Source organism: Myotis davidii, unplaced genomic scaffold, assembly GCF_000327345.1.
Source record: "Myotis davidii unplaced genomic scaffold, ASM32734v1 scaffold44, whole genome shotgun sequence".
Classification (NCBI taxonomy): Eukaryota; Metazoa; Chordata; class Mammalia; order Chiroptera; family Vespertilionidae; genus Myotis; species Myotis davidii.
Window position 1 is genome coordinate 1,429,616 of NW_006299705.1, and position 22,864 is coordinate 1,452,479.

The 22,864-nt window shown below is 39.8% G+C and overlaps 1 protein-coding gene across 1 annotated transcript in view; it reads left to right on the plus strand.

Moving 5' to 3' along the window:
• The window catches only part of ARHGEF28 (Rho guanine nucleotide exchange factor 28), a 219,306-nt gene that overhangs the window by 145,402 nt on the left and 51,040 nt on the right, over positions 1 to 22,864 (plus strand). Inside the window, exons 16-25 of the mRNA XM_006775561.2 lie at positions 3,259 to 3,314; positions 4,601 to 4,649; positions 6,831 to 6,975; positions 7,052 to 7,173; positions 8,416 to 8,556; positions 11,702 to 11,949; positions 13,664 to 13,786; positions 14,999 to 15,116; positions 18,201 to 18,357; positions 19,679 to 19,799. Of these exons, the coding sequence (XP_006775624.1) occupies positions 3,259 to 3,314; positions 4,601 to 4,649; positions 6,831 to 6,975; positions 7,052 to 7,173; positions 8,416 to 8,556; positions 11,702 to 11,949; positions 13,664 to 13,786; positions 14,999 to 15,116; positions 18,201 to 18,357; positions 19,679 to 19,799 (1,280 nt within the window). The remainder of the gene's footprint in view (positions 1 to 3,258; positions 3,315 to 4,600; positions 4,650 to 6,830; positions 6,976 to 7,051; positions 7,174 to 8,415; positions 8,557 to 11,701; positions 11,950 to 13,663; positions 13,787 to 14,998; positions 15,117 to 18,200; positions 18,358 to 19,678; positions 19,800 to 22,864) is intronic.

Here is a 22,864-nt window from a genome sequence, read left to right on the forward strand (position 1 = left end):
AGGAAGGGAGAGGGATAGAGAGCTAGAAACATCGATGAGAGAGAAACATCGATCAGCTGCCTCCTGCACATCTCCCACTGGGGATGTGCTCGCAACCCAGGTACATGCCCTTGACTGGAATCGAACCTGGGACCTTTCAGTCCGCAGGCCAATGCTCTATCCACTGAGCCAAACCGGTTTTGGCATAACCCACAGTTTTTTAGAAGTTTTAAGATTTACAGTTTTGGGGGTAGAGGAGTGTTAGAGTTTTAAACTTCATATTAACATTAAGTTTTTTTTTTACATTGGATAAGAGACTATGACATGTCCAATCTCTGCTGTTTTTGATAAATAATCCTATTTCATTGGTGTATTTTTGTTTTTAATCGTGAAAGTTAGTATTTCTAATCTTAAAAATATGATGTGAAACAAAATATGATGTAAATATTGAAAATCCTGGTGGCCCTAGCTGATTTGGCTCAGTGGATAGAGCGTCAGCCTGCAGACTGAAGGGTCCCAGGTTTGATTCTGGTCAAGGGCACATGCCTGGGTTGCAGGCTCTGCCCCTAGTAGGGGATGTGCAGGAAGCAGCCGATCAATGATTCTCTCTCATCATTGATGTTTCTATCTCTCTCTCCCTCTCCCTTCTTCTCTAAAATCATTAAAAATATATTTTAAAAAATCCTGGTGTCCGCAATTTTTTTTTGGTTAAAGCCTGAGTTGTTAGTTTTTTATGAAAATTGTATTTTTATAAGATTTTCCTTGTTTATAAATAGATTGCACTACTTATATTTTGATGTTGCCTTCATTGCGGATTTCACTTTCATCAACATAAAATTAATTTCTAATGCCATTTAATGCCTTTTGCATCAAATTTTACTTTGTTTAAAGTTAACATTCTTCTTGCTTTCCTTTTCTTTGTATTTCCCTTACCTAACTCTGTGGTCTTGATTTGGGGTGTGCATCTTCATTTTGGGTATAGGTGCTCTGTAATGTAACGGAGAGGCCTTGTTTTATAGCATTTTTTTTCTAATTTGCATTTACAGCTATCAGCTATCTTTTATAGTTCTATGCTATTTTCCTTGACGTCTGATTTAGCCATTTGCTTTGATCTTTTTCATAGATTTGGCAAGCAGATATGCTCTTTTATTATCTATTAATACTAACGTTAGGGCTATGAAAGTCTTATAATTACATACTCTTTTATTTCCCTTCTATTTACCCTTTTTACCCCTAGCCTCTGTTAGTATACTAATTCATCATTAAATTATTGTTTTTATATTATGTGTATAATCTTTCAGAAGTAGTTTTCTATTTCAAGACTAATTTGATATTTGTATTCAGCTCTGTGTCTCTACTTACAACAATTTTTTAGCTGCGGCTCTTTGTTTAGACGGTTCCAGTGCTCATTTTGCTCCTTTTAAAAAATCTGATTTATTTCTGAACTCTTAGTTTTGATTCTGCTCTTAATACCTTTCTTAAGAAGGTTATTGGAGTGGTCTGTTTCCTGAAATCTTGTATATCTAAGGGTGTATCTTTGCTTCTTTCACACACAAAAAGCAATTTATCTGGCCAAGTTCTTAGGCCAAACGTTTCCACCCCAATACTCTGTCAACACTGGCCCACTCTATCTGAGCATTTAAAATTGTAGCAGCAAAATCTGAGGCCTGCTTGACCTTATTCCTTTGTGGGTGACCTGCTTTGTCTACTTGAGGACTTTGCAATTTTTAATCATACAGATGTCGTCAGAATGTTTTTATGGAATAGGTGTCATTTAATTATTTTTTTTTCTAGGAAACAGTGAGAGCTTTTGATCTGTCTTTTTTTGTGAGGAGGGGGTTGTTAGCTTTAAAAGAAGTTTTTGTCAGTTGTTGCTTTGACTATTGCTTCTGATCTAGTTTTTCAGATTTTTTCCTTGGAGAAGTGTGATCTCTGTTATCTGTCTTTTTTGTATGACACCTTCTATTTTATAATTATACCCTGCTTTTTCTCCACATTCTGGAGGAAACCTTTCAAGTTTAATTTCAAGGTGCTGCTTTGATGTTTCTGTCGCATTGATTCTTCACACCCGGTTCACATTCTGCTCTCGACCTTCTCCCTCCTTGCAGTCCTGTCTCATCTCACAAAGCTCGTCTTCCTCTCCTGCTGCTAGCCATCCTCACAGCTTCCTCCTTCATGGCCGTTTGGTCCTATTTCATGTCTCTTTGGGAGAATACATTCAAAATACCTTTCTCTCTTTCTGGATTTAATAATACTCTGGCTCACTCTGCCTGTTTATTTTCAGTATAATTTTGTGCTGGGGTAGCTCACAGCTTCTTTTTTTCTTTAACTTTTTTATTTGCTTATTCTGGAATGAGGAGAGAGCCTCCGGTTTCCATGTTTGCCAGCAGGTCCTGCTTGCATGTCAGCCTGGGCCCTGCTTACTGGCCGCTGAGGTGTTGGCTGAAATGCCTCTGTAGACCCACAGGTGGGAGGGTGGTTGGGTTCAACCTCCTGCACAGTGTGGCTTTGATGGACCTAAATGGATGGGATAATTCTTTCTCATGAAGCTTCTGATAAGCCACAGGTTCCTGCATCTACACAGGGCATGGGGGTGAGTGGGACAGGGTGGCCCTGGCAAGTGGGAGGGGAGAGAGGGCAGGGAGACAGCAGCCTGGCAGGAAGCAGTCCCCACGCAGGGGCCGTTTCCTGTGAGGACGACTTGGGTCTCTGAGCCCGTTGGCAGAAAGGGGCAGGCAAGGTGTTCCCTTACTTCTTTCAGGGAGATGAGACCACATTGTTTCTTGGAGGAAAACACATGCAGGCCACTCACTTTTCTCTCTTAGTTTGGCTACCTCTGGTTAGTCAGCGTTCCTGTCGGAGCCGATGACATTTTTTTTTCTCAGTGATGGTGTGAGTTTTTCTTTCCATTTCCATAGGCATTCTACCTGGTGTGGGAGAGGGCAGTTGCTACCAGCCAGATATCAGAAATTGCTTACAATATAGGCAGATAATAGCAAACGGGTTCTCAGGCAGACACAGAAGTGTATGTCATGCGTTAACTCCAGGTGTCATAATGGATGAGTTCCTCTGCAAAAGGAGAACAGTATCTCCAAGGAAATGAAACAACTAGCAGTGTGCCTGTGCTTGAGTGGTGGGGCTCCACATCATTTAGTATTTTTTCACTTATGTTTCCTAAATATTTTTAATGTGAATGTGCTATTTCATAATGACCAGTAAAACCACGATGTCGTCCTGTTCATTTCTGATTACCTTAAATATCTCCTCCCTTTGTTACAGGCTGTGCTGCAAATGTACATAAAGGTTGTAAAGATGCTGCACCTCCATGTCCCAAGGTAACCGCTGTCATCTGTGCGTGTGCGTGTTTCTATCTGGCTCGGTTGCCTCATATTATCTGTTTAGGTTGTGGCTCTTATCTTATTGTCCAGATTTATTTCTAGAATGATCACTGCAACAATAAAGTCACACATGCTCCAAGTGTAGGGTTATTCCCTTCGCTGTGCGCTCTCAGAGTGAGAGGGAAAGCGTGGTGTGGCCACCAGTGTTAGGCAGTGCGAGTGGGTCTGCCTTTCTCCTGGAACCTGCTTGGTTTACCAGAGTGACCACTGATTATATGTAAATGAAGCCTAGAGCAGTAATCCTCACACATCAAACACCATCAGAGTCACCTGTAGGACTTGTTAAAACACAGATTTCTGGGTGCCACTTCCAGAATTTCTGACCCAGTAAGTCTGGGTTGGGCCTGAGAATGTGCATTTCTGACAAGTTCCCCAGAGATGCTGCTGGTTCCGGGACTATGCTGAAAGGCTCGCGGGACCAGAAGAGTGTTCTCTGTGTTTGGGGGTGGGCTTGAGTAGATGGGCACCTGTCATTCTATGCCTTTCCTTCCCACTTTGAAGACTTGTCAGGAATGCACGTAAAATAGCACGGTGATCTTTCAGAGGGAAACTTGGAGTCACAACCTCCATGTTAACTGTATCACACGCTGTGTCAGGCCACAGAGTTGAGGGCAACGTTTCATTGCGCAAAGTTATGTTATGTCCTGTAGGCAGGAGGAATAGCCAGGATAGAAAGAAACAAGTGGGAGAAAGGCATAGCTGATAGGAACTCCCCTTTCAGCCCAAGTCTGGACACGCGAGCTAGCGGTTTCTGCTTCCTCTAGGCCAGCGGTTCTCAACCTGTGGGTTGCGATCCCTTTGGGAGTCGAATGACCCTTTCACAGGGATCGCCTAAGAGCATCGGAAAACACATATATAATTAAATACTGTTTTTGTGATTAATCACTATGCTTTAATTATGTTCAATTTGTAACAATGAAAATACATCCTGCATATCAGATATTTACATTACGATTCATAACAGTAGCAAAATTACAGTTATGAAGTAGCAAAAAGCTGGGATATTCATGAGACTCACGTTCATGAAGCACACATTCATTATAACTTAGCATCTCATTATCATAACATTTTTCTTTGTTGCCTTTAATGTCTTTTGCTTTGAATTCCTCTTTGAAATAATGAAAATGATGTGATAAGAATCCTATCCTGTGTACTGTGTGGACATTCTTGTAGTTCATTGGTGCTTTGATCTTATTTTATGTGTTTCTGATGTTCTTTACCAGAAATTCCAAGAGAAATATAACAAGAACAAACCACAGACCATCCTTGGAAGTAAGTGATGTGGAAAACTAGAACTTTTCCAATTTCATACATTCCACACATTTTTCCAATGTAAAGTACGCCCAACTTTTGCTTTCTCATTTGCCCAATTATTTCTTCTTTCAGAACAAATGCTTGGCATAATTTTTAGTGACTAATATACAAAGAGATCAAGAATGGTATAAACTTCTATGACAACCTAAAAGCCTTTGTACTACATTACTGTATGATTTTAAAAAAAAATTTTAATTACAGTTTACATTCGATGTTATTCTGTATTAGTTTCAGGTGTATAGCATGGAGTCATGATCTTTTATATTATGGAGGACTAAATGGAGGAGGTATTTTGATTTTGCCTCAATTCTAAGATGCGATCTGGCATAACATGCACTACTGATTTAATAACCCTTTAGGGCAGCGGTTCTCAACCTGTGGGTCATGACCCCTTAGGGGGTCGAACGACCCTTTCACAGGGGAGTCGCCTAAGACCATCGGAAAACACATATATAATCACATATTGTTTTTGTGATTAATCACTATGCTTTAATTATGTTCAATTTGTAACAATGAAATTGGGGGTCACCACAACATGAGGAACTGTATTAAAGGGTCACGGCGTTAGGAAGGTTGAGAACCACTGTTTTAGGGGAAAAAGAAACACTATATTATATGTACATAAATTTATGTTTTCCTAGCAGTAGCACATATTTATCTACACCAGTACACACCACACACTTCTTAAGAATCACAAGGTAAGGGGGTGGGGGGGAGAAATCTTCAAGTTTGGAATTTATAGATTCTTATCATTCTCTGTTTTCTATTACCATAACAACCTGGTGTTTTTCTTAATTGTACTTGAGGCTGGAATCTCCTAGCTCCTCTAGGATGGCTGTGAAATGTCAAGGTCTATCCACGTTTTGTTTGCATATTGTTAGATTTGGTGGTTCTATTTTTTCTTGAATTATATATGAAATTTAAACAATTTCTCCTGAACATAATTGCAGGCTTTGACAGTTCCTTACATTGCGTGCAAGAACCAGCCATACCATCATCTCTTAGGTTTGAAATCCTTTGATTTGTTGTTGAGAGATTAGTAATTTTTTCTGCCTCAAATGGCGTTGTTTGCCATGTGATCCGCATTTTAAGTTTGTGGTCCCTTTTTATTTCAAGGCTGTAACAAAGTGTGACCCGTGTTTTTAAAACCCCTTGAATTAGGGGATAAGGAGGTATGCATCTTCATGGTGACATGCGGTTGGGAGTGATGTTACACAAGGTTGAGCTAATGCAGTCACTACAACTGTGACATAAAAAACTGGCTGTTCTGACACCAGGAGTCCCTTTGGCCTGAGCTTAAGGTACTTCTCATTTTCATAAGGTGAAGTGGGAAAATAAAAAGCATCTTAAAATTAATGAAATACCATCTATTCCCTCTCTTTACTTGGGAGTCACAACACTAACATTAAATCATGCATGTGTCAGATTCCTTGTAATATCGCCCTTTTGCTTGAGAAGGTGCATGTGACAGCTATATTATAGGAAGAAATATTTTCTTGGAGTTACAGATAGTATCCAGCAAATGTAAACACACCTATGGCCACAGCATTTTAGAACTGACTAGAAAGGCACTATCTAGTTTTCAGTATGTGAGAGCCGGAGAAGCAGGTCTCATTCTGATGAGCTTTTACGGTCCATGGGCTCAGCTTGGCTTTTATTTGTCTGAAATTCTTAGACCATAAAGACACAGACTCCCCGGCATCATTCCAATCCATTGACAGGCTCTGTGTGCGCGTGTGCTTGCCTATACACACACTATGCATTCTAGTCATAGTGCTAATGACACGTTGTGCCTCTTCGAAGCTGGCTCCGGGGAGTGCAAGCAGTGGTTTATGAGAAAGCTGCCCCGGTGTGTTTCCCTGTTCCATTTTCTTGTTTGTTTGTGTTATCCCAGCCGCCCACAGCCTCCCAGTGGATGTGCTGGAGCAGGCCTGCAGCCCTGCTGTCAGGAGGGTGTGACATGGAAGGGACATTTGAAGCAGGTGTCGGGATGTGGAGGGAACTGGTTTCCAGGCTGAGCATGCGAAATGCTAGAAGCGGCCATTGAGTGTCAGCTTTCTGGCTTTTAAGCGACTACCTGTACTTCTCGTAATTACTGCCCTCTATGAAAACACATGAAGCATCCATTCTGATTTCCAGATTCTTCATTTAGAGACGTCCCCCTGGCTGGTCTCTCCTTGCACCCTTCTTCCTCCATGCCCATCGGATTGCCGGCCGGGAGGAAAGACACCGCGGGGCAGGCCCATCCGTTGTCCAGAAGTGTTCCCGGCACCACCTTGGACAGGTAAGTCAGTGTGATTTTACATCTTCTCACCTCAGAGCCGCTGTTGGGCTAACTCTTCTCCCTCCCTCCACTGCAGGAAGCCAGGCACATCCTTGGAGTCCGAGAGTGACGGGAACGCCTGGAGAAGCAGGTCTCATTCCGATGAGCTCTTACAGTCCATGGGCTCATCCCCCTCCACGGATTCTTTCTTAATGGAAGGTGAGAAAAAGATGTTTGCATGTACTTGTGTTTCTGTGAGCATTTGCCAAAAGGAATATTTTCTGAAGGATATAAGATTGAAAAAAAATTCTTTGTTCTTTTTAAAAGAATTCTGTTTCATGGTGTCTCTTTGCTATAGGTTTTTCTAAAAAAAAGAAAAAGAAAGTAAAAAAAGAGAGAAAGAAAGGAAAAAAAGAAAATTTAGACCCAAAGAAGATTTTCATAGAGTGACCAAGGAAATATGATGTATTTTTTAGTGGACATATGTCATAAATATAATGATGAGAATGGCATACATTATGTTTGTTATTCTTTTAAAAAGTTTTACAGCTATTAATGGAATTGAAATGGGATTATAGATTAAAAAGATATATTTCAATTAGTTAAGAAAGGACTTGCTTGGAACTCTGGGATATTTATTGCCATCTGTTGCCTCCCACTTCTTAGGAAATAAAAACATTTTTTTAAAGAGCATATTTTGTAGGATAGGACTTAATGTGGGGAATTACTTACCATATCCAAGTTGTGTCAATAAGTGAAAGAAAATTGAATGAAAGGAGAGTCGTGACAAGAGAAAGGTGTGGACTCTGCCCCAGGAATCTGTTTCTTTTATTTTAAACTTAAGACTTTAAATTCATTGTCATGTCATGTTTATTGCTCTGAGCTGGAATCATTTTTAGGAGTGCCATTTGGACAAACAGCACTTTGTTTTCTGGAAGAGTGTGTGTGTGTGTGTGTTGTCAAATTCTGTCAGAAAACTCTTGTGCTCACATGACCTGAGTCCTGACACCATGTGTCATGTTTATATTAAGGACGGCAAGCCAAGTAAAGAGAAAATAAAGTGGACAAGAACAAGATTCAAATTTGAGTAAATAGTGCAAAATAGCCCAGGGCAAAAGATTCTGTGTTCAAGATTCTGTAAGCGCGCATGGACTCTGAAGGTTACCAAAAGTAAAACTAAAACTAAAACAGAACGAGCCAAAACAAACAAACAAAAGAATCTTCAAATGTCCTTTTTTTAGTATATACACAACCATTGTGTTAATATCTTATTCTTTGCTTTCATGAGCGCAGTTTTGTTTTTCAGATGTTTCAACTCCATATCAACAGTATTTTGGCTTAGTTGTTTCTCTGTTTATAGCACAGTATTTAGTGTGATGAATCTGTAAACATGGGTACTGGTGAAGGTCTGTTTGTGTTTCACATGTTACTCTACTTCTAACTTTTCCAAAACCACATTAGATGTCGTGGATTCTTCTCTGTGGAGTGACCTCAGCAGTGATGCCCAGGAGTTTGAAGCCGAGTCGTGGAGTCTTGTGGTGGACCCCTCATTTTGCAGTAGGCAGGAGAAGGATGTCATCAAAAGACAGGATGTCATTTTTGGTAAGCTTTTCAGATATGCTCCTTGGATGAAGCAATGTCATATAGAGGGGAAAACCTGGACTTTGAAACCATTCAGACCTGAGTTCAAATCCAAATTCTACCATTTTCTTTTTTTAAAGCAACTTTCTCAATGTGATGTTTATTTATATATATACTAGAGGCCTGTTGCACGAAGAGATTCGTGCAATAGGCCTTCCTTCCTCTGGCTGCCAGCACCAGTTTTCCCCCCAGCACCCGGGACCCAGGCCTTCGATCCGACCGCAGCAGAGAAGCCAAGCCTCTTTAGTCTTCAGTCTTCGCTCTGTGCCTGCATATGCAAACTAACCGCCATCTTTGTTGGGTTAATTTGCATACTCATCCTGATTGGCTGGCAGGCATAGCGGAGTGACACCAATTTGCATGTTTCTCTTTTATTAGTGTAGATTTTAAAATATATTTTTATTGATTTCAGAGAGGAAGGGAGAGGGAGAGAGAGACAGAAACATCAGTGATGAGAGAGTATCATTGATCAGCTGCCTCCTGCATGCCCCCTACTGGGGATTGAGCCTGCAATCCTTGTCCCCTTGACCAGGATCGAACCCAGGACCTTCCAGTCCGCAGTCCAATGCTCTGTCCACTGAGCCAAACCAACTAGGGCCAAATGCTACCATTTTCTAGTTACTTAATTTCTGACAAATTGTTTAATTCACCTGGACTTCAGTGTCTCCATCTGTAAAATAGGAATAATGATACTCAGGTTTAAAATGTTGTGAAGATTAAATGAGGCATTGAGTGTACCTGATACAAAGCAGATTTTATTTCTTATACCCTTTTCAAGTTTACTTAAGCATGGCCTATGTACATTTACCATTGTTATTATAAGAATCATGGAAAAATTTCACATATGTTGATGTGGGGTGGACAGGGCTATTATATATATGACACTGTAATTTTCCCGCACGCACCAGAGGTTGCCAATCAGGTATGCCGCAGTGGGAGGGGCAGCACCTGGATTAGGGCAGTTGTGACGGTGTGATGCGGTCCTGCCTATGGAGTTTCACTCTGCTGACATTTACTATTTCATGCCATGTGAGGTGGAGGCAGTCTGAGTCAGGGGAAGTTCAATTATGCACTAGTTAGGAAAAAATGAGGTTTAAAAAATTTTCAAGTACAAAGTAGATGCTAAATAGTAGTTCCAAGAAGACACCCTATTTGAAAGATAAGACTAGCTCTTAGTTTTCACTGATCCCATATATAGGCAGACCTCGGAGATATTTCAGGTTCAGTGCCAGACCACCACAATAAAGCAAATATCGCAATAAAGTGAGTCATAATTGTTTTACTGGTGGAGGATCTTGCCTTCAATCTGTAATAAATGCACAATAAAGCAAAGCACAGTAAAACAAGGTATGCCTGTATGCAAGTGTGGCCCAGAGAGCCCATTGGCAAATGAGGACCCCTTCTCTCCTGGCTGGTTATGCAGGCCGGGTGAGATGCTATATAAGTGTGCTTGAAGTCTGTCCAGAGCTGCATTGGTGGGAGTTACTATGGAAAGGAAGATGCTGCCAGTATTTCTCATGCAATTTGTATTATACTGTAATTTTTCTTCACTTTCCTCTTGATTTCATATATTATTAAAAAGAACCTATCCCATTTTGGATGAATTTGTCATGTAGGGTAGTTCACAGCATGGCCTTTGTGTCAGAAAGGCTTGGATTCTGGGAAAATTCCTTCACATTTCTTCTTTATGTCTTTTAAAGATGAGGGAAATCATTTCTACTTTGGGATCATGATAGATAGATTAAAGGATTAAATGAAATGATATGGTTATGTGTTTAGCACTGAAACATGGTAGGAAATAATGTAAAGTTAGTGGGTTCCCAATTAAAGAGATTTTTTGTTGATGATAAAATAAAGCTACATTTAGATTTGTTTACCCTCCATGGCTAATATTTAATTAATTAATTAATTTTTATTGTTGACATTTTAGATTCTTTCTTTAAACATGTGAGTTTGGAGAAACTAATCTAGGACTTTTGGTGCTTCTACAAATTGTGAATTACTATTTTCTCTCATGTTGCATTCTTAAAGTTGAGATTTAATTTACATACCATCAAGTTCACCCCTTTACAGTGAACCTAGTGGTTTTTAGTATATTCACAAAGTTGTGCAACCATCAACTGCTATCTAATTCCATGGGATTTTCACGGCTCCAAAAGGAAAGCTTGTACCCATTAGTAGTCATTCTCCATTTTCCCCTCCTACTTAGCCACATCCTCACCTCACCAACACTTCTTTATTGTCCATCTCTTTTTATTACAATTAGCCTAGTATGTGTGTAGTCGTATCTCACTTTGGCTTTGATTTGCATTTCCTTGATAGCTAATGATGTAATTATTGGCCACTTGTATATGTTTGAAGAAATATCTATTTAAATATTTTGCCTATTTTTGAAGTGTGTTTATTGTTGTTGTTGTGAGAGTTATTTATATATTCTGGACACAAGTCCCTTACCAGGTATATGATTTGGAAATATTTTCTCCCATTTTATGGGTTGTCTTTTTACTTCCTTGATGGTGTTTCTTGATCATGATACACTGTTTTCCCCTAAAGAAAGTGGAATTTTAGAGACTGATCTAGTAATAGAAAGGATCTATTATTGTCTGCTTTGAGGAACTTTATTATATTTAATTCAATTTAATTCACCAAATTAATTGCGCTCCTACTCAATGCAAAAAACAACCATCCTTCCCCCCCCAAACAACAACAACAACAACAACCACAACAGCACACACACAACAAAACAAAACAAAACAGAAAAACTGAGACATACTAAGTTATATTTCAGAGAGCACTCAGGGAAGAATAAGACCGGCTCCTAGCTAAAGGTACCTAAAGAGGCTAGCTGGTTATGTTGTGAGAGTTTCAGATACATTGGATTCTTAAGTATTGGACTTGAATTTATCTTCTTATATCTGGAAAAACAGAAAATGTTGATTAATTTAAGCTTGCATTAATGTTTAATTGATGCTGACTTTTATAGTGGAAAAAGGTTATTTTTAAATATTTTCTTTTTTTAATTTGTGTGACGTATAGTGTTTAGCTACTAATTTAGGTCAGTAGGGATTCTTGTTTTAGAAGCCTGTTTCTTGCTCATGTGTTTCAGAGCTAATGCAAACGGAAATGCATCACATCCAGACCCTCTTCATCATGTCTGAGATCTTCAGGAAAGGGATGAAGGAGGAGCTGCAGCTGGACCACAGCACTGTGGATAAAATCTTCCCCTGCTTGGATGAGTTACTTGAAATTCATAGGCATTTCTTCTATAGCATGAAGGAGCGGAGGCAGGAATCCTGTGCTGACAATGACAGGAATTTCGTCATTAACCGAATTGGAGATATTCTAGTCCAACAGGTAAGAGAGGTTTAAAGGTCCTAACCTCAAAAACGGAAAGGTTTGCAGATTCCCTACAGTATTAAACACTGATGGAGAACTGGAATTAACTTCATTTTGATTGAGAGATGATTTTGATTGCTTTTCTTTTATTTGATGTTAGCTTATATGACTGATGCCTGAAAGTTTCATAAAGCCAGTGACTGGCCCTGTCACTACCTCCACCAGGAGTCACGGCCACAAGTAAATCCCTTTATGAAAATTCTATTTAAACTTCTTATTGTGATGGCTTTCCAATAATGTGGCTCCCCAGTGGGCCTGTGATAGTCTTACCAACATCTTCAAGGCAAGCACTGGCTCGTTTTGGAGGAGGCAGATCTGCTACCATGAAAGCCTCAGAGTTCATGCCTGGGAGACAGAGGTTGTTCTATATGTCAAGCTTATTGAAACACCTATCCCACATCTCTGCTTCTCTCCGTCAGTTAATTAATTGGAACCCTAGTTATCCATCTTTCTCCTTTATCTTGGCCAATGATTAATTACCTGCTTCTTGATCTATTTGTGATGTGCTGACAGAAATCAAATTCCCGACTGAGGGCTGAGTCCATGGACATGGTCCCTTAGCCAGTGTACATGCCAGCCAGTGAGAGGTCCCCAAATGTTGCCACATAATCCTTTCTTCAATCTATAAAAATATTCAAACTATAAGTTGAAATCACGAAGACTACAAAAAGAATAAATTATATCAAATGTTTTTTATTTGGCTATTTGATAATTGAATTAGCTCAGTATAATATAATCACATTAGATTACTGTCTTCCCTTTACCTCTTGACTACTTTCTTTTATTTTAATTGAAAAAGAGAAGTGACTGTGTTCAGAAGTTCCATGATTTTATACTTTTTTTTAATAGTGTAGATAGTTTATTTGTTCATATGCCATGAAAAGGCCAGTAAAGTATCGTGAGCTGCTTTTATAAAGCATTTACAATATTGCTAAGAAGCAGGCCCATTAATAGACAAACAGAATATTCCAAAATTATTGTCTATTTATAGATTAATAAATAGGCAATTATTTTAAGACTAGAGGCCCGGTGCACAAAAGTCGTGGACTGGAGTGTGTGTGTGTGTGTGTGTGTCTGTGTGTGTGTCCGTCCCCTCAGCCCAGCCTGCACCCTCTCCAATCTGGGACCCCTTGGGGGATGTCCAACTGCTGGTTTAGGCCCAATCCCTGTGGGATCGGACATCCCTCTCACAACCGGTACTGCTGGCTCCCAACCACTCACCTGCCTGCCTGCCTGATTGCCCCTAACCGGTTCTGCCTGCCTGATTGACACCTAACTGCTCCCCTGCTGGTCCAATCGCCCCCAACTGCCCGCCCCTGCCAGCCCAGTTGCCCCCAACTGCCTTCCCCTGCTGGCCCAGTCACCCCCAACTGCCCTCCCCTACCGGCCTGGTCCCCCCCAACTGCCCTCCCCTGCAGACCTGATCACCCACAACTGCCCTCCCCTGCCAGCCATCTTTTGGCTGTGGGTGCCACCATCTTTGAGGGCGGGGCAGTCAATTAGCATATTCCCTCCTTATTAAATAGGATATGCTCATCAGCATTGAGCTCTAGAAACGATGATCTTTATTCTTTATTTGCAAAGAATGTATTGAAATATATGAAAATTGCATTTTTCCTTTGTGTTCAGAACTGACTCAATTTATAAACCATCACTGAACTGTTATTCTCAGTTTTCAGAAGAAAATGCAAATACAATGAAGAAAATATATGGAGAATTCTGTAGCCATCACAAAGAAGCTGTCAGCCTATTTAAAGAACTCCAGCAAAATAAAAAGTTTCAGAATTTTATTAAGGCAAGTATTTTAAAACTCTATCATACAGTGGTAATCCAGTTTGGGAAAATAGTTCATGCTTATTTCTTATATAACCTCACTAAGTTTCACATCTAGATGCTGTTTTAGAAGGAAGTACTAATAAGTTTGTGGCCAAGATGGAAAGTCGTTTTTTCTATGTTAGTAAAATATTTCTTCTGAATCATTTTCTTTTGTAGCTTGTTATTTGTGAAGTCATGTCCTCCAAGCTTATGAGCACCTTTGCAATATCCTGTGAAGCTCTTTCATGCCCTGACAAGTTAAACATCAGAAGAATCATAGTATAAATAAGGACAGAATCCTTCCACTCCCACTGAATTAGCTTGAAGCAAATCCATGACTCATCGTCACTTCATATGTATCTCTAAACAATACAATCTTTTAAAAAATTACGGAGACATTATCGTGCATAGATAAATGAACAATAATTCTTTAATATTTTTCAACAGCTGGCTAATATTTGGATTTCCTGATTATTTCATAAAATTGAATTGCTTAAAATCAGGATCTATCCAAGGTTCACAATTATATATGAGGGTTACATCTTTTTAATCTTTTTTTTTTAATTTGAACATTCCCCTTTCCTTTTTTTTGCATCTAATTTATTTGTTAAAGAAATTTGTTGTTTAGCATTTCATGGAACCCAAATTTTTATCTAACATTTAAAAAATTCTATCAGATTCTCCTCCTTTTGTTTTGTTCCTACATACATATATTTGAGAATTTGAAAACTTAAAGAATACTCTGAAATTTTTAGAAAAAGTTGTCCTGATTAGAGGGAACTTTAAAGTTCCATGGTGAATAACAACACATAAAGAGGACGTCCTGTTGGAAAAATATAATTAATGTTAAACTCATACTCAAACTCTAACTTTGATTTCTGAGTATTTTTCAAAACTTTTGCTGTTCATGAATCTTAACACTTATATGTATTGGAATTTACTCACATTTGGAATTAATTACAAATACATCAGAGCAACTTAAAACTTCTTGAAATCTTGGAGAGCTGGATTATTGAAATTAATGACAAAGTATACAAGTTAATGACAATGCATCAATTTTCAATTAATGTGTATTGTATTGTGTCTGAATAGAAGTATGCTGTTGCAGATTCTCTGTATTATTAAATTCACATCTATTTAGAAAATATGGATAGAGTTTGTGAATATAAAAATATATCTGTCTTTTTTTAAGCTCCGAAATAGTAATCTTTTGGCTCGACGCCGAGGAATTCCAGAATGCATCCTGCTAGTCACTCAGCGCATCACAAAGTACCCTGTGTTAGTGGAGAGGATATTGCAGTACACAAAGGGTGAGTGATGACTTCTGGGACAAACATTTGCCTCTTTCATTACTTTGAAACATGCCTGAGGTGTTGTAAAGACCTATAAATGCTTGTGGCCTCTGATTCATAAAAATTTCCATTATGGAAAAACTGTTAAAGCCTTAGGATTTGGATCTATTTTGAAAAGTTACCTTTTATAATGTGGCTTGGCCAATAGTCTAAAGTCCTCCAAGCAGCCCAAACTTTGACCCTGCCTTTCTCTTCTGCAGTCTTTCCATATCCAGATCTTCTCACTACCTCTTCATCCTCATCTCCCTGCTACCTTCCTGCTGTTTGTTGAAACATATGCGATTGATCCTAGCAACAAATGTCAACTCTCCTAAACAATGAATTATTAGATTGAGAATGATTTATGAAGGAGCTATTTTTGACCTTGTTAATTCATTAAGTTCCGGAGAGTAACATCTGGGTATCCCTTAAGGAGCTATTAATGCACATGGCTGGACTGTAAGCTCCTGCAGGGATCTAGAAGGCCTGTGTCTGTCTGGTTCACAGCTGGATCTTCAATGCCTTGTGCAGTGGTTGGTCAAGAGTAGCCTATCAATAAACAAACACACAGCAGTGCAATGAATGAATAAATAAAATTGCCAGTTCCAAATGTTAGCTTGTCAATTTTGAGTTTATTATTGGGGGTTAGTGTGTTGTATTAACATGGGCTGGGTTTGTAGTTGTGTAAACTTGCATTGCTATTGCATATACTTGGTTCTGCCGCTCATTAGTTGGGCAAGTTAGTTAAATGGGCCTCTGTTTTCTGCACTGCCAAGTGAGAATAATAATCCTCATCTTCGGGAATTGTGAGGATCAAGTGAGATTGTCTCAGAAAGTGCCCAGTGCAGAGCCTGGTATAAACAAGGTGCTCAATAAGTGGGAGCTGTTTTTATTCTCTTTATTATGATTAGTTGACTTAGAGATAATGAAAATGGTGTCCTAAGATACTGTGTAAGACCAATGAGATTTTATATGCGAACTCTAAAAAAGTCAACTCTGACATTCTTTTTTGGGAAGGAGTCTAGGTGAGTAGGGGTCTAGGTGAGTAGCATCTATTCCTTGTGTCCCGTTTTTATGGATCCTTATAATATAAAAAAAAATAGAAGCACAATATACAGAGAAAAACCGTATAAATTTTGTTTTCAGCAAAAGAATGAAGACAAAATTGAGACTGTTTGTATGATGTTCATATATACGATACCTCACAGACTCACATTTGTCAGATTGTATTAAGTCAGCTCCAACAATCATCCCATGCCGCATTCCTGGAAGAATGAATAATAGTGATTCCCTAGTGTGTGTCAACCATGATAATTATGACATATGGCTCCTCACACATGCCTTAAGTCAGACCTTCCCAATGGTCAGTCTCTCTCTTTCTCTGGCTGCTGAGAACATGGTTCACATGACTCTATTATGGCAATGCTTCTCAAACTTCATTAGGAGTTACCCTTCCCCTGGGGACTGCTTACATGTCGATTCTGATTCAGTTAGCCTGAGATAGAACGCAAGTATGCATTTCTAACAATACTCCCAGGTGAGTCTGATGCTGCTAGACTTGAGTAGCAAGCTATTGTAAGATAGTAATTTGTCCCTGAAGGTCAAGACTTTGAGCCTGTTCTTGGCCTTACCTCTTGTAACTCAAGATTGACTTTCTTTACTCAACTTTCCTACAATGAAATATGCTCTTTAGAAAGAACATTGGTGGAGGGCAGGGTGTATGCTGCTTATTGGGCAGTAGGCGTAGTAAAATAGTGAGGTGTGTCCTTTCACGGGCAATGAGAAAGACTCTTAGTTGAAGATGAATGTCTGCATCTCTTCCTTGAGCTTTCCTGACAGATCCTCATGTATCTAACACATTCAGAACTCAAACCATTTAGGCCCTTTGGAGTCCTTGTTCTCATCCCACTTAACTGCTGTTCCTTCGTGTTTATTTCTGCTGCTCTAGGCTCTAGAGAATCTTTGATTTTTCTCTGCCAATTTTTTCTCTCATCTTTTAGAAACTTCTAAACTTCCGGAAACTTTCCCCTTCAGTTCATTTTGCCTCAATAAACATCAACTAGGTGGTTTTTTAAATCCTCAAATATAGAAAATAGCTACACTCAGTTTTATCTGGAGTTTCAGGAGGCTGATCCAGAAACTCCTCCAGAGTCTTTGCTTAAGATAATCCAGAGATAAGATCAGATGGCCAATGTTTTAAAGAATAACAACTAGACTCGGTGATCATCTACTCTGTTGGCATGAGCCACTAGGCACAGTGCCATGGTCCAGTTTTTTTAGTTAAAAAAATGTTTAATATGTATTATTGACATATTTATCTTTCTGCTAATGCACTTGTAAAATGTAGTTTTGAGTATTATTTTTATGGAGGAAGGGATCCAAGAAAGCAATTGAGTCTAAGGCCCATTCAAGGCACCTTGAAGCCCTAATTTATGAAAGGACTTCTACCTAGGCCTGTGGCTTGGTTAAGTTCTGAGAAGCTTGGTGTGGGTATAACTTGATTACCTGTGTGTGGGAAGGTAGAAGGAAGGCCTAACTTAGTATACACGGTGGGGCAAAAGTAGGTTTACAGTTATTCAGATGGAAAATAATTAATAAATAACAATCCAAGAATAAACGCTGTGTTTTACATACTCACAACTGTAGGTGCTTTTGCCCCATCTTGTTCATATAGCAAATAATTAATAAATCATAATCCAGGAATAAATGCTGTGTTTTGCATTCTCACAACTGTGGCTACGTTTGCCCCACCTTGTATATAAGACATTCCCTGCTCTAGGAGGAAGGTCAAACCAGTCTCTAGAAACCAGACATCCTATTTTCACGGTGTTTCAGCTGAAGCACATCTGATATGCAAATCTTTTATAGTTAAATATTTTAACGGTTCTTTTGGGTGGAGGGTGCACCGTGATAATGTGGTATTTGAATTTAATCCACCATTCTTGTTCAGAGACTTTTGCTGCTTGGATGATACACTTAACTGGTTTTAAAAGTATAGGAAAACACTGTCTCCCTTAGCTCTCTGGCTTATTGTATCGCGTTTCTTTTTTTTTTCCCACTCAGAAAACACGGAAGAACATAAAGACTTATGCAAAGCTCTTTGCCTAATACGAGACATGATTGCAGCAGTGGATTTAAAAGTCAGCGAATATGAGAAAAACCAAAAATGGCTCGAGATCCTAAGTAAGATCGAAAACAAAACATATATGAACACTCATAGGCAATGTGGCCAATGCTCTGAACCTTTAGTTGGCATTTTGCAGCTCTAATCAAAAGCCCTTATGTATGTCTTGTGATTGTCCAAGTTTGTGATGTTTGAATCAAAGGAACTGAGAATTCTGCTAATTGTTGGCACAGAAATGTTAATCTGGCAAATGTGATTTCAAGTGTGGTGGTACACCTGCACATCCAGCTCAGGACTAGCAGGCCATGGTGTGGAGGGGTGAACTCTGAATGTCACGTTCGGTACTGAGTAACATACTGCAAATATAGACACGTTTACATTGCTGTAGATGCTTCCTCAGTACGAACAGCATTAACGTGACTCCACTAATCTGGTCTGAGTCTAAAACAGTTTATTCATATTCTCAGGGGCTGATTCTGTAGCTAGCATCTTGCCTGATCTAGGCTTTCTCAACCCTGGCCACACACTAGAATTACCTCTGGAGCTTAAAAAATTTACTACTTTTATCTCCCCCTGGAAATTCTGAGCTTATGGGTCTGGGGGTGAAGCTCAAGTCTAGGGTGTTTAAAAGCTTGCAGGTGAGTCTGCTGCGCAGCCTGGTTAAGAACCTCTGGTCTGCTCTCCTTGTTTTTAATGCACTCAGGTAAACACCGAGAGGTTGTTAATCCTATTGGAGGATTGTCAAGTTTCACTGGTGGTTGCCACTAATGACCGGAATGGGATTTGTTGATCAGTAATTTGCCATGTGGCACCTAAACATTAACCACAATTAGAACATTAACCAAACTAAGATATTAAGCACTGTCTATAGATCCTGTGTGTCCAGTCGTTTGCTCTTGATCCATTTTGCAGAATCATTAGTTTGGTAGCTCTGTCAGAACTGTCAGTAGTATAGAGAAGATGGGTTCTTGTGAACAATTTGTAAGGGAAGTATAGGATTTAGATGGAATGAAATAGCAGATTTTGATATATAATTTGAGGCAGACACTGCCTTCTAACATTTTTAATTAGCACTTCTTTTTCCCCATAAAGGAAAGAGCTTGCTCTATCCTATTAAAAGTTTTTGTTTAATTGGATATCTTTCTTCCTTTGTAAAAGTTACAACATTAAATTTGCTGGAGATTTAGGAATACTTATAGTGACACACATAAACATGCATAACTAAACACAGATTGTTAAGTTATCTATAAGATATCTTTGGCTATCATACACATAAACATGCATAACTAAACACAGATTGTCTGTTAAGTTATCTATAAGATATCTTTGGCTATCATAATGCAGGAATTTTTATCAAAGTTTCATAATTAGACGAAGTCTTTTTATTTTTTAAAATATTTAATGTCGGCATTTGAAGTGTGGTTTGCTTCATTGATACTAACAAAGCTTTTTTTTTGGAAGATATCCTAGCGCTGCTTCTAACTGATGTGCTGCTCTTTTTACAAGAAAAAGACCAGAAATACATCTTTGCAGCTGTTGTAAGTATATGACCATGTGATGCATGTTTAATCCCACATCTCCTTGAAAAATTCCTGACATTCCTGGTGACATTATATAGTCATGGGTGAGAATATGCCCCTGTTATATTCTCAATGTAATTAATGACTACCGTGTTTAGTAACAAACATCTAATTGGATTTTAAGTAGCATGATGAGTGTTGAGTTATCACAGCTAGGATAGGTAGTTAGCTGGCTCAACAGTTTAACCAATTATGAATATATATATATTTTTAATCTTTATTGTTGAAATTATGACAAAGGTCCCCCTCCCCCCCCCCCCCCCCATTAACCTCTTCAATTATGAAAAGATTTCAGTAGTTGGGTACTGGCTGGTGAACAGGCACTGCCAAAACTCCCTCCCCAATGCTGTGACCCTCTGCCATCTGGTTCTCTAGGTCTTTCCTCCAAATACCCACCCCCTTGGTGTCCCGGAAACTCACATGTTAATGTTGGTCACTTCTGGTACCTTGCTGCCTGTCTTCTGTACCTGTTGCTAACCCCGTTCATAACTGTCATGACTTTCCTTCTGTCCAACAAGAGAACACCATCCTGGTATCTCAAGTTTAAAGATTCCTGTTATTTCTACTATAATGGTTACTAATGATGGAGGCTGTTCCTATAATAGTTATCTCTGTAGTATGCTATGTTAACCTCATTGCCAGCAGAGTACATTAGCAATAAAGCCAGAGTTTTATACCATTTCTTATGCAGCATCTTGTGGTCCAAAATGACTCACTTAGAGAAGGGAGATGTCATCAGTTCACTCCTTGTCAGCATCATGGAGCACCCGGCCCTGGTAGAGGAAAGGATCTGAGGTGCAGGACCAAGGTGGACAGCATGATGGTGTCTCTAAAACGCTAGTGATTATCATCCATTGACTGAGAGGATGTTCAGGCATCAGCAGCAAATACCGTCATTTCCACCTGTTCTGGCAAATTCAAAGCTTATGCTGCTCAGAGTAAACAAGAAGCATGCCTGCCCAGTGGGGGGTCCTGGGGAGGAAGAGGCTGGGACAGTGCCTCACCTGCCTGTCAGGTTAGGGCAATCGGCTTCTGCACCGTTCAGCACGTTGCCTCTGATCACAGAGTGTGCAAGTTGTATAACGTCCAGAGATGCTCCCCCACAGTGACACCAGCAGAAAACCAGAGGCTTTAGCCACGTCCCCAGTTTCCTGATCTGTTTGAATTATATGTATTGCAAATGTCATGACCCCCTACTGATGTGTCCGGCAACCCCTCTCGGCTGTTACCGGGTTCTCTGAAAGAAAGCAGAGTAAATGAGTGGGCCGTTTGACCTGTGGTTGGCGAGAAAACACATTTACACCCCTGCTTTATAGAAACGAGGGTTCCTCAAAACCAAAGACCTAAAGGAGAAGCAAATCCTGCCTCCTCGGGTGGTACTATCGGCCAGACAATCTAATGGTGGATCAAAGAATTAGACAGCATATGGACAACAGTTTTGTTTCTAGAACAACAGAGTGTATGGATTGAGAACTAGCTGTGATGTTTAGCTTATAGTATAACTTGAAGTATGGATTTGCCCCTCTTGTCTGACCTCTTGAAGAGTTATCTGTGCCACTCATAGACCACATTTACCATGAAATGGGACTTTAGGGATGCAACCCACCAAATGCCAGGTTGAAGGCAGCCACAACTCAGCTCTTCTGGGTAAAATGTGTTTGGCAATAGACAACAGTGAGATGGTGCGAATATCGTTTCCTGAAGATGTTAGTCTAACATGTAGCTGCCAGCTAAGCTCTTGCTGATGTCAGGAAGCAAAAGAGGAAGCATTATCCTTAAAGAGTCAAGTGCACCCTACTGTCAATCAGATGCTTTTTAGTTGCATCATATACATTTAGTTGGCACAGCCCATGTGTCATAAATATCTTATGGTTAATATCTTGATGGAGTTGATGCATTGGCTAAGAGTATGCAAATATCTGTATTTCCTGGTTCTCACATGAGTATTTTATAAAGTTATCTTCATGCTAATACCCACAGGTGAGATTCTCTGTCTCTTGTACTATTAGACAGACTTCTTTAGTAAATGCTTGCCACATGTTACAGAAGACATGACAAATTTGGAAATGGCCAGAAGATAAACAGCTGAAACATAGCAAGAGGATGGAATAGCTCCCCTAAAAGATAATTGTTTTCAAAGAGGACTCAGCTGGAAATGGCAATAGGACTCAGATATATAAAATGAATAGGAAAAAAGCATATGTGCTCACTAAATCCTGGAATGCTGAGAGTAGGAGGTTGTCTTGCCATGTAGATGTGCAAGTTGAAACGAGGAGGTGACCTTCAGGTCTTGTTATCACAGTGGAATCACAAATAGAATTGCTCACCCATAGACTCAGCCACCTTGTGGAATCACAGTGGATATATTGTAACCATGGGGCTACAGTGGCAGCTCCGGTTCCTCCTCATCTGTGGCAGAGGCCTTCCATGCCTACAGGGATGTGTGTCTGCAGACCTCCTCAGATGTGGTGGGGCTGTGGATGCCGGGAGAGCAAAGCCAGCACTAGAGTCAGCAGTGAGGCAATGAGCAGCATGTTCTGGTAAAGGCGTCGCTCAGTCCACGAGGGAGAAGCAAAACCACATATTGCGACCTACACTATAAACAGGGGTGGAAGCCACAAACCAAGGAAGAATCTTCATATTTACCCCCAAAACTTCAGCAGCATTCCTTTGGCTATTCTTCCAGCTACGGCTGCCTCGCTACATTATTATATTCAGTGTCTCATTCATCTCTAAATTTCTGAGACTTAGAGGGAACAGTGGTCACAGGAAATGTTGGGAGAGGAGGTGACTTAATCATGGATTGGATGCCACGTTGTAGACTTTCTTCCTATTCCCCTCCGATAGAATTAAGCTAAATCTCGTTCTACAGACGTTTAGTGAGTGCGTGCTCATGCAGAGCACTGTGTCAGACATGAAGATGAATCAGGCCTATTCCTGCCCACCAAAGGGTCCCCTGGTTGGTGGAAATAAGAGAAATTTGCAGGTAGAACTGTGGAAGCTGTGTTGCTGCTCCTATGATA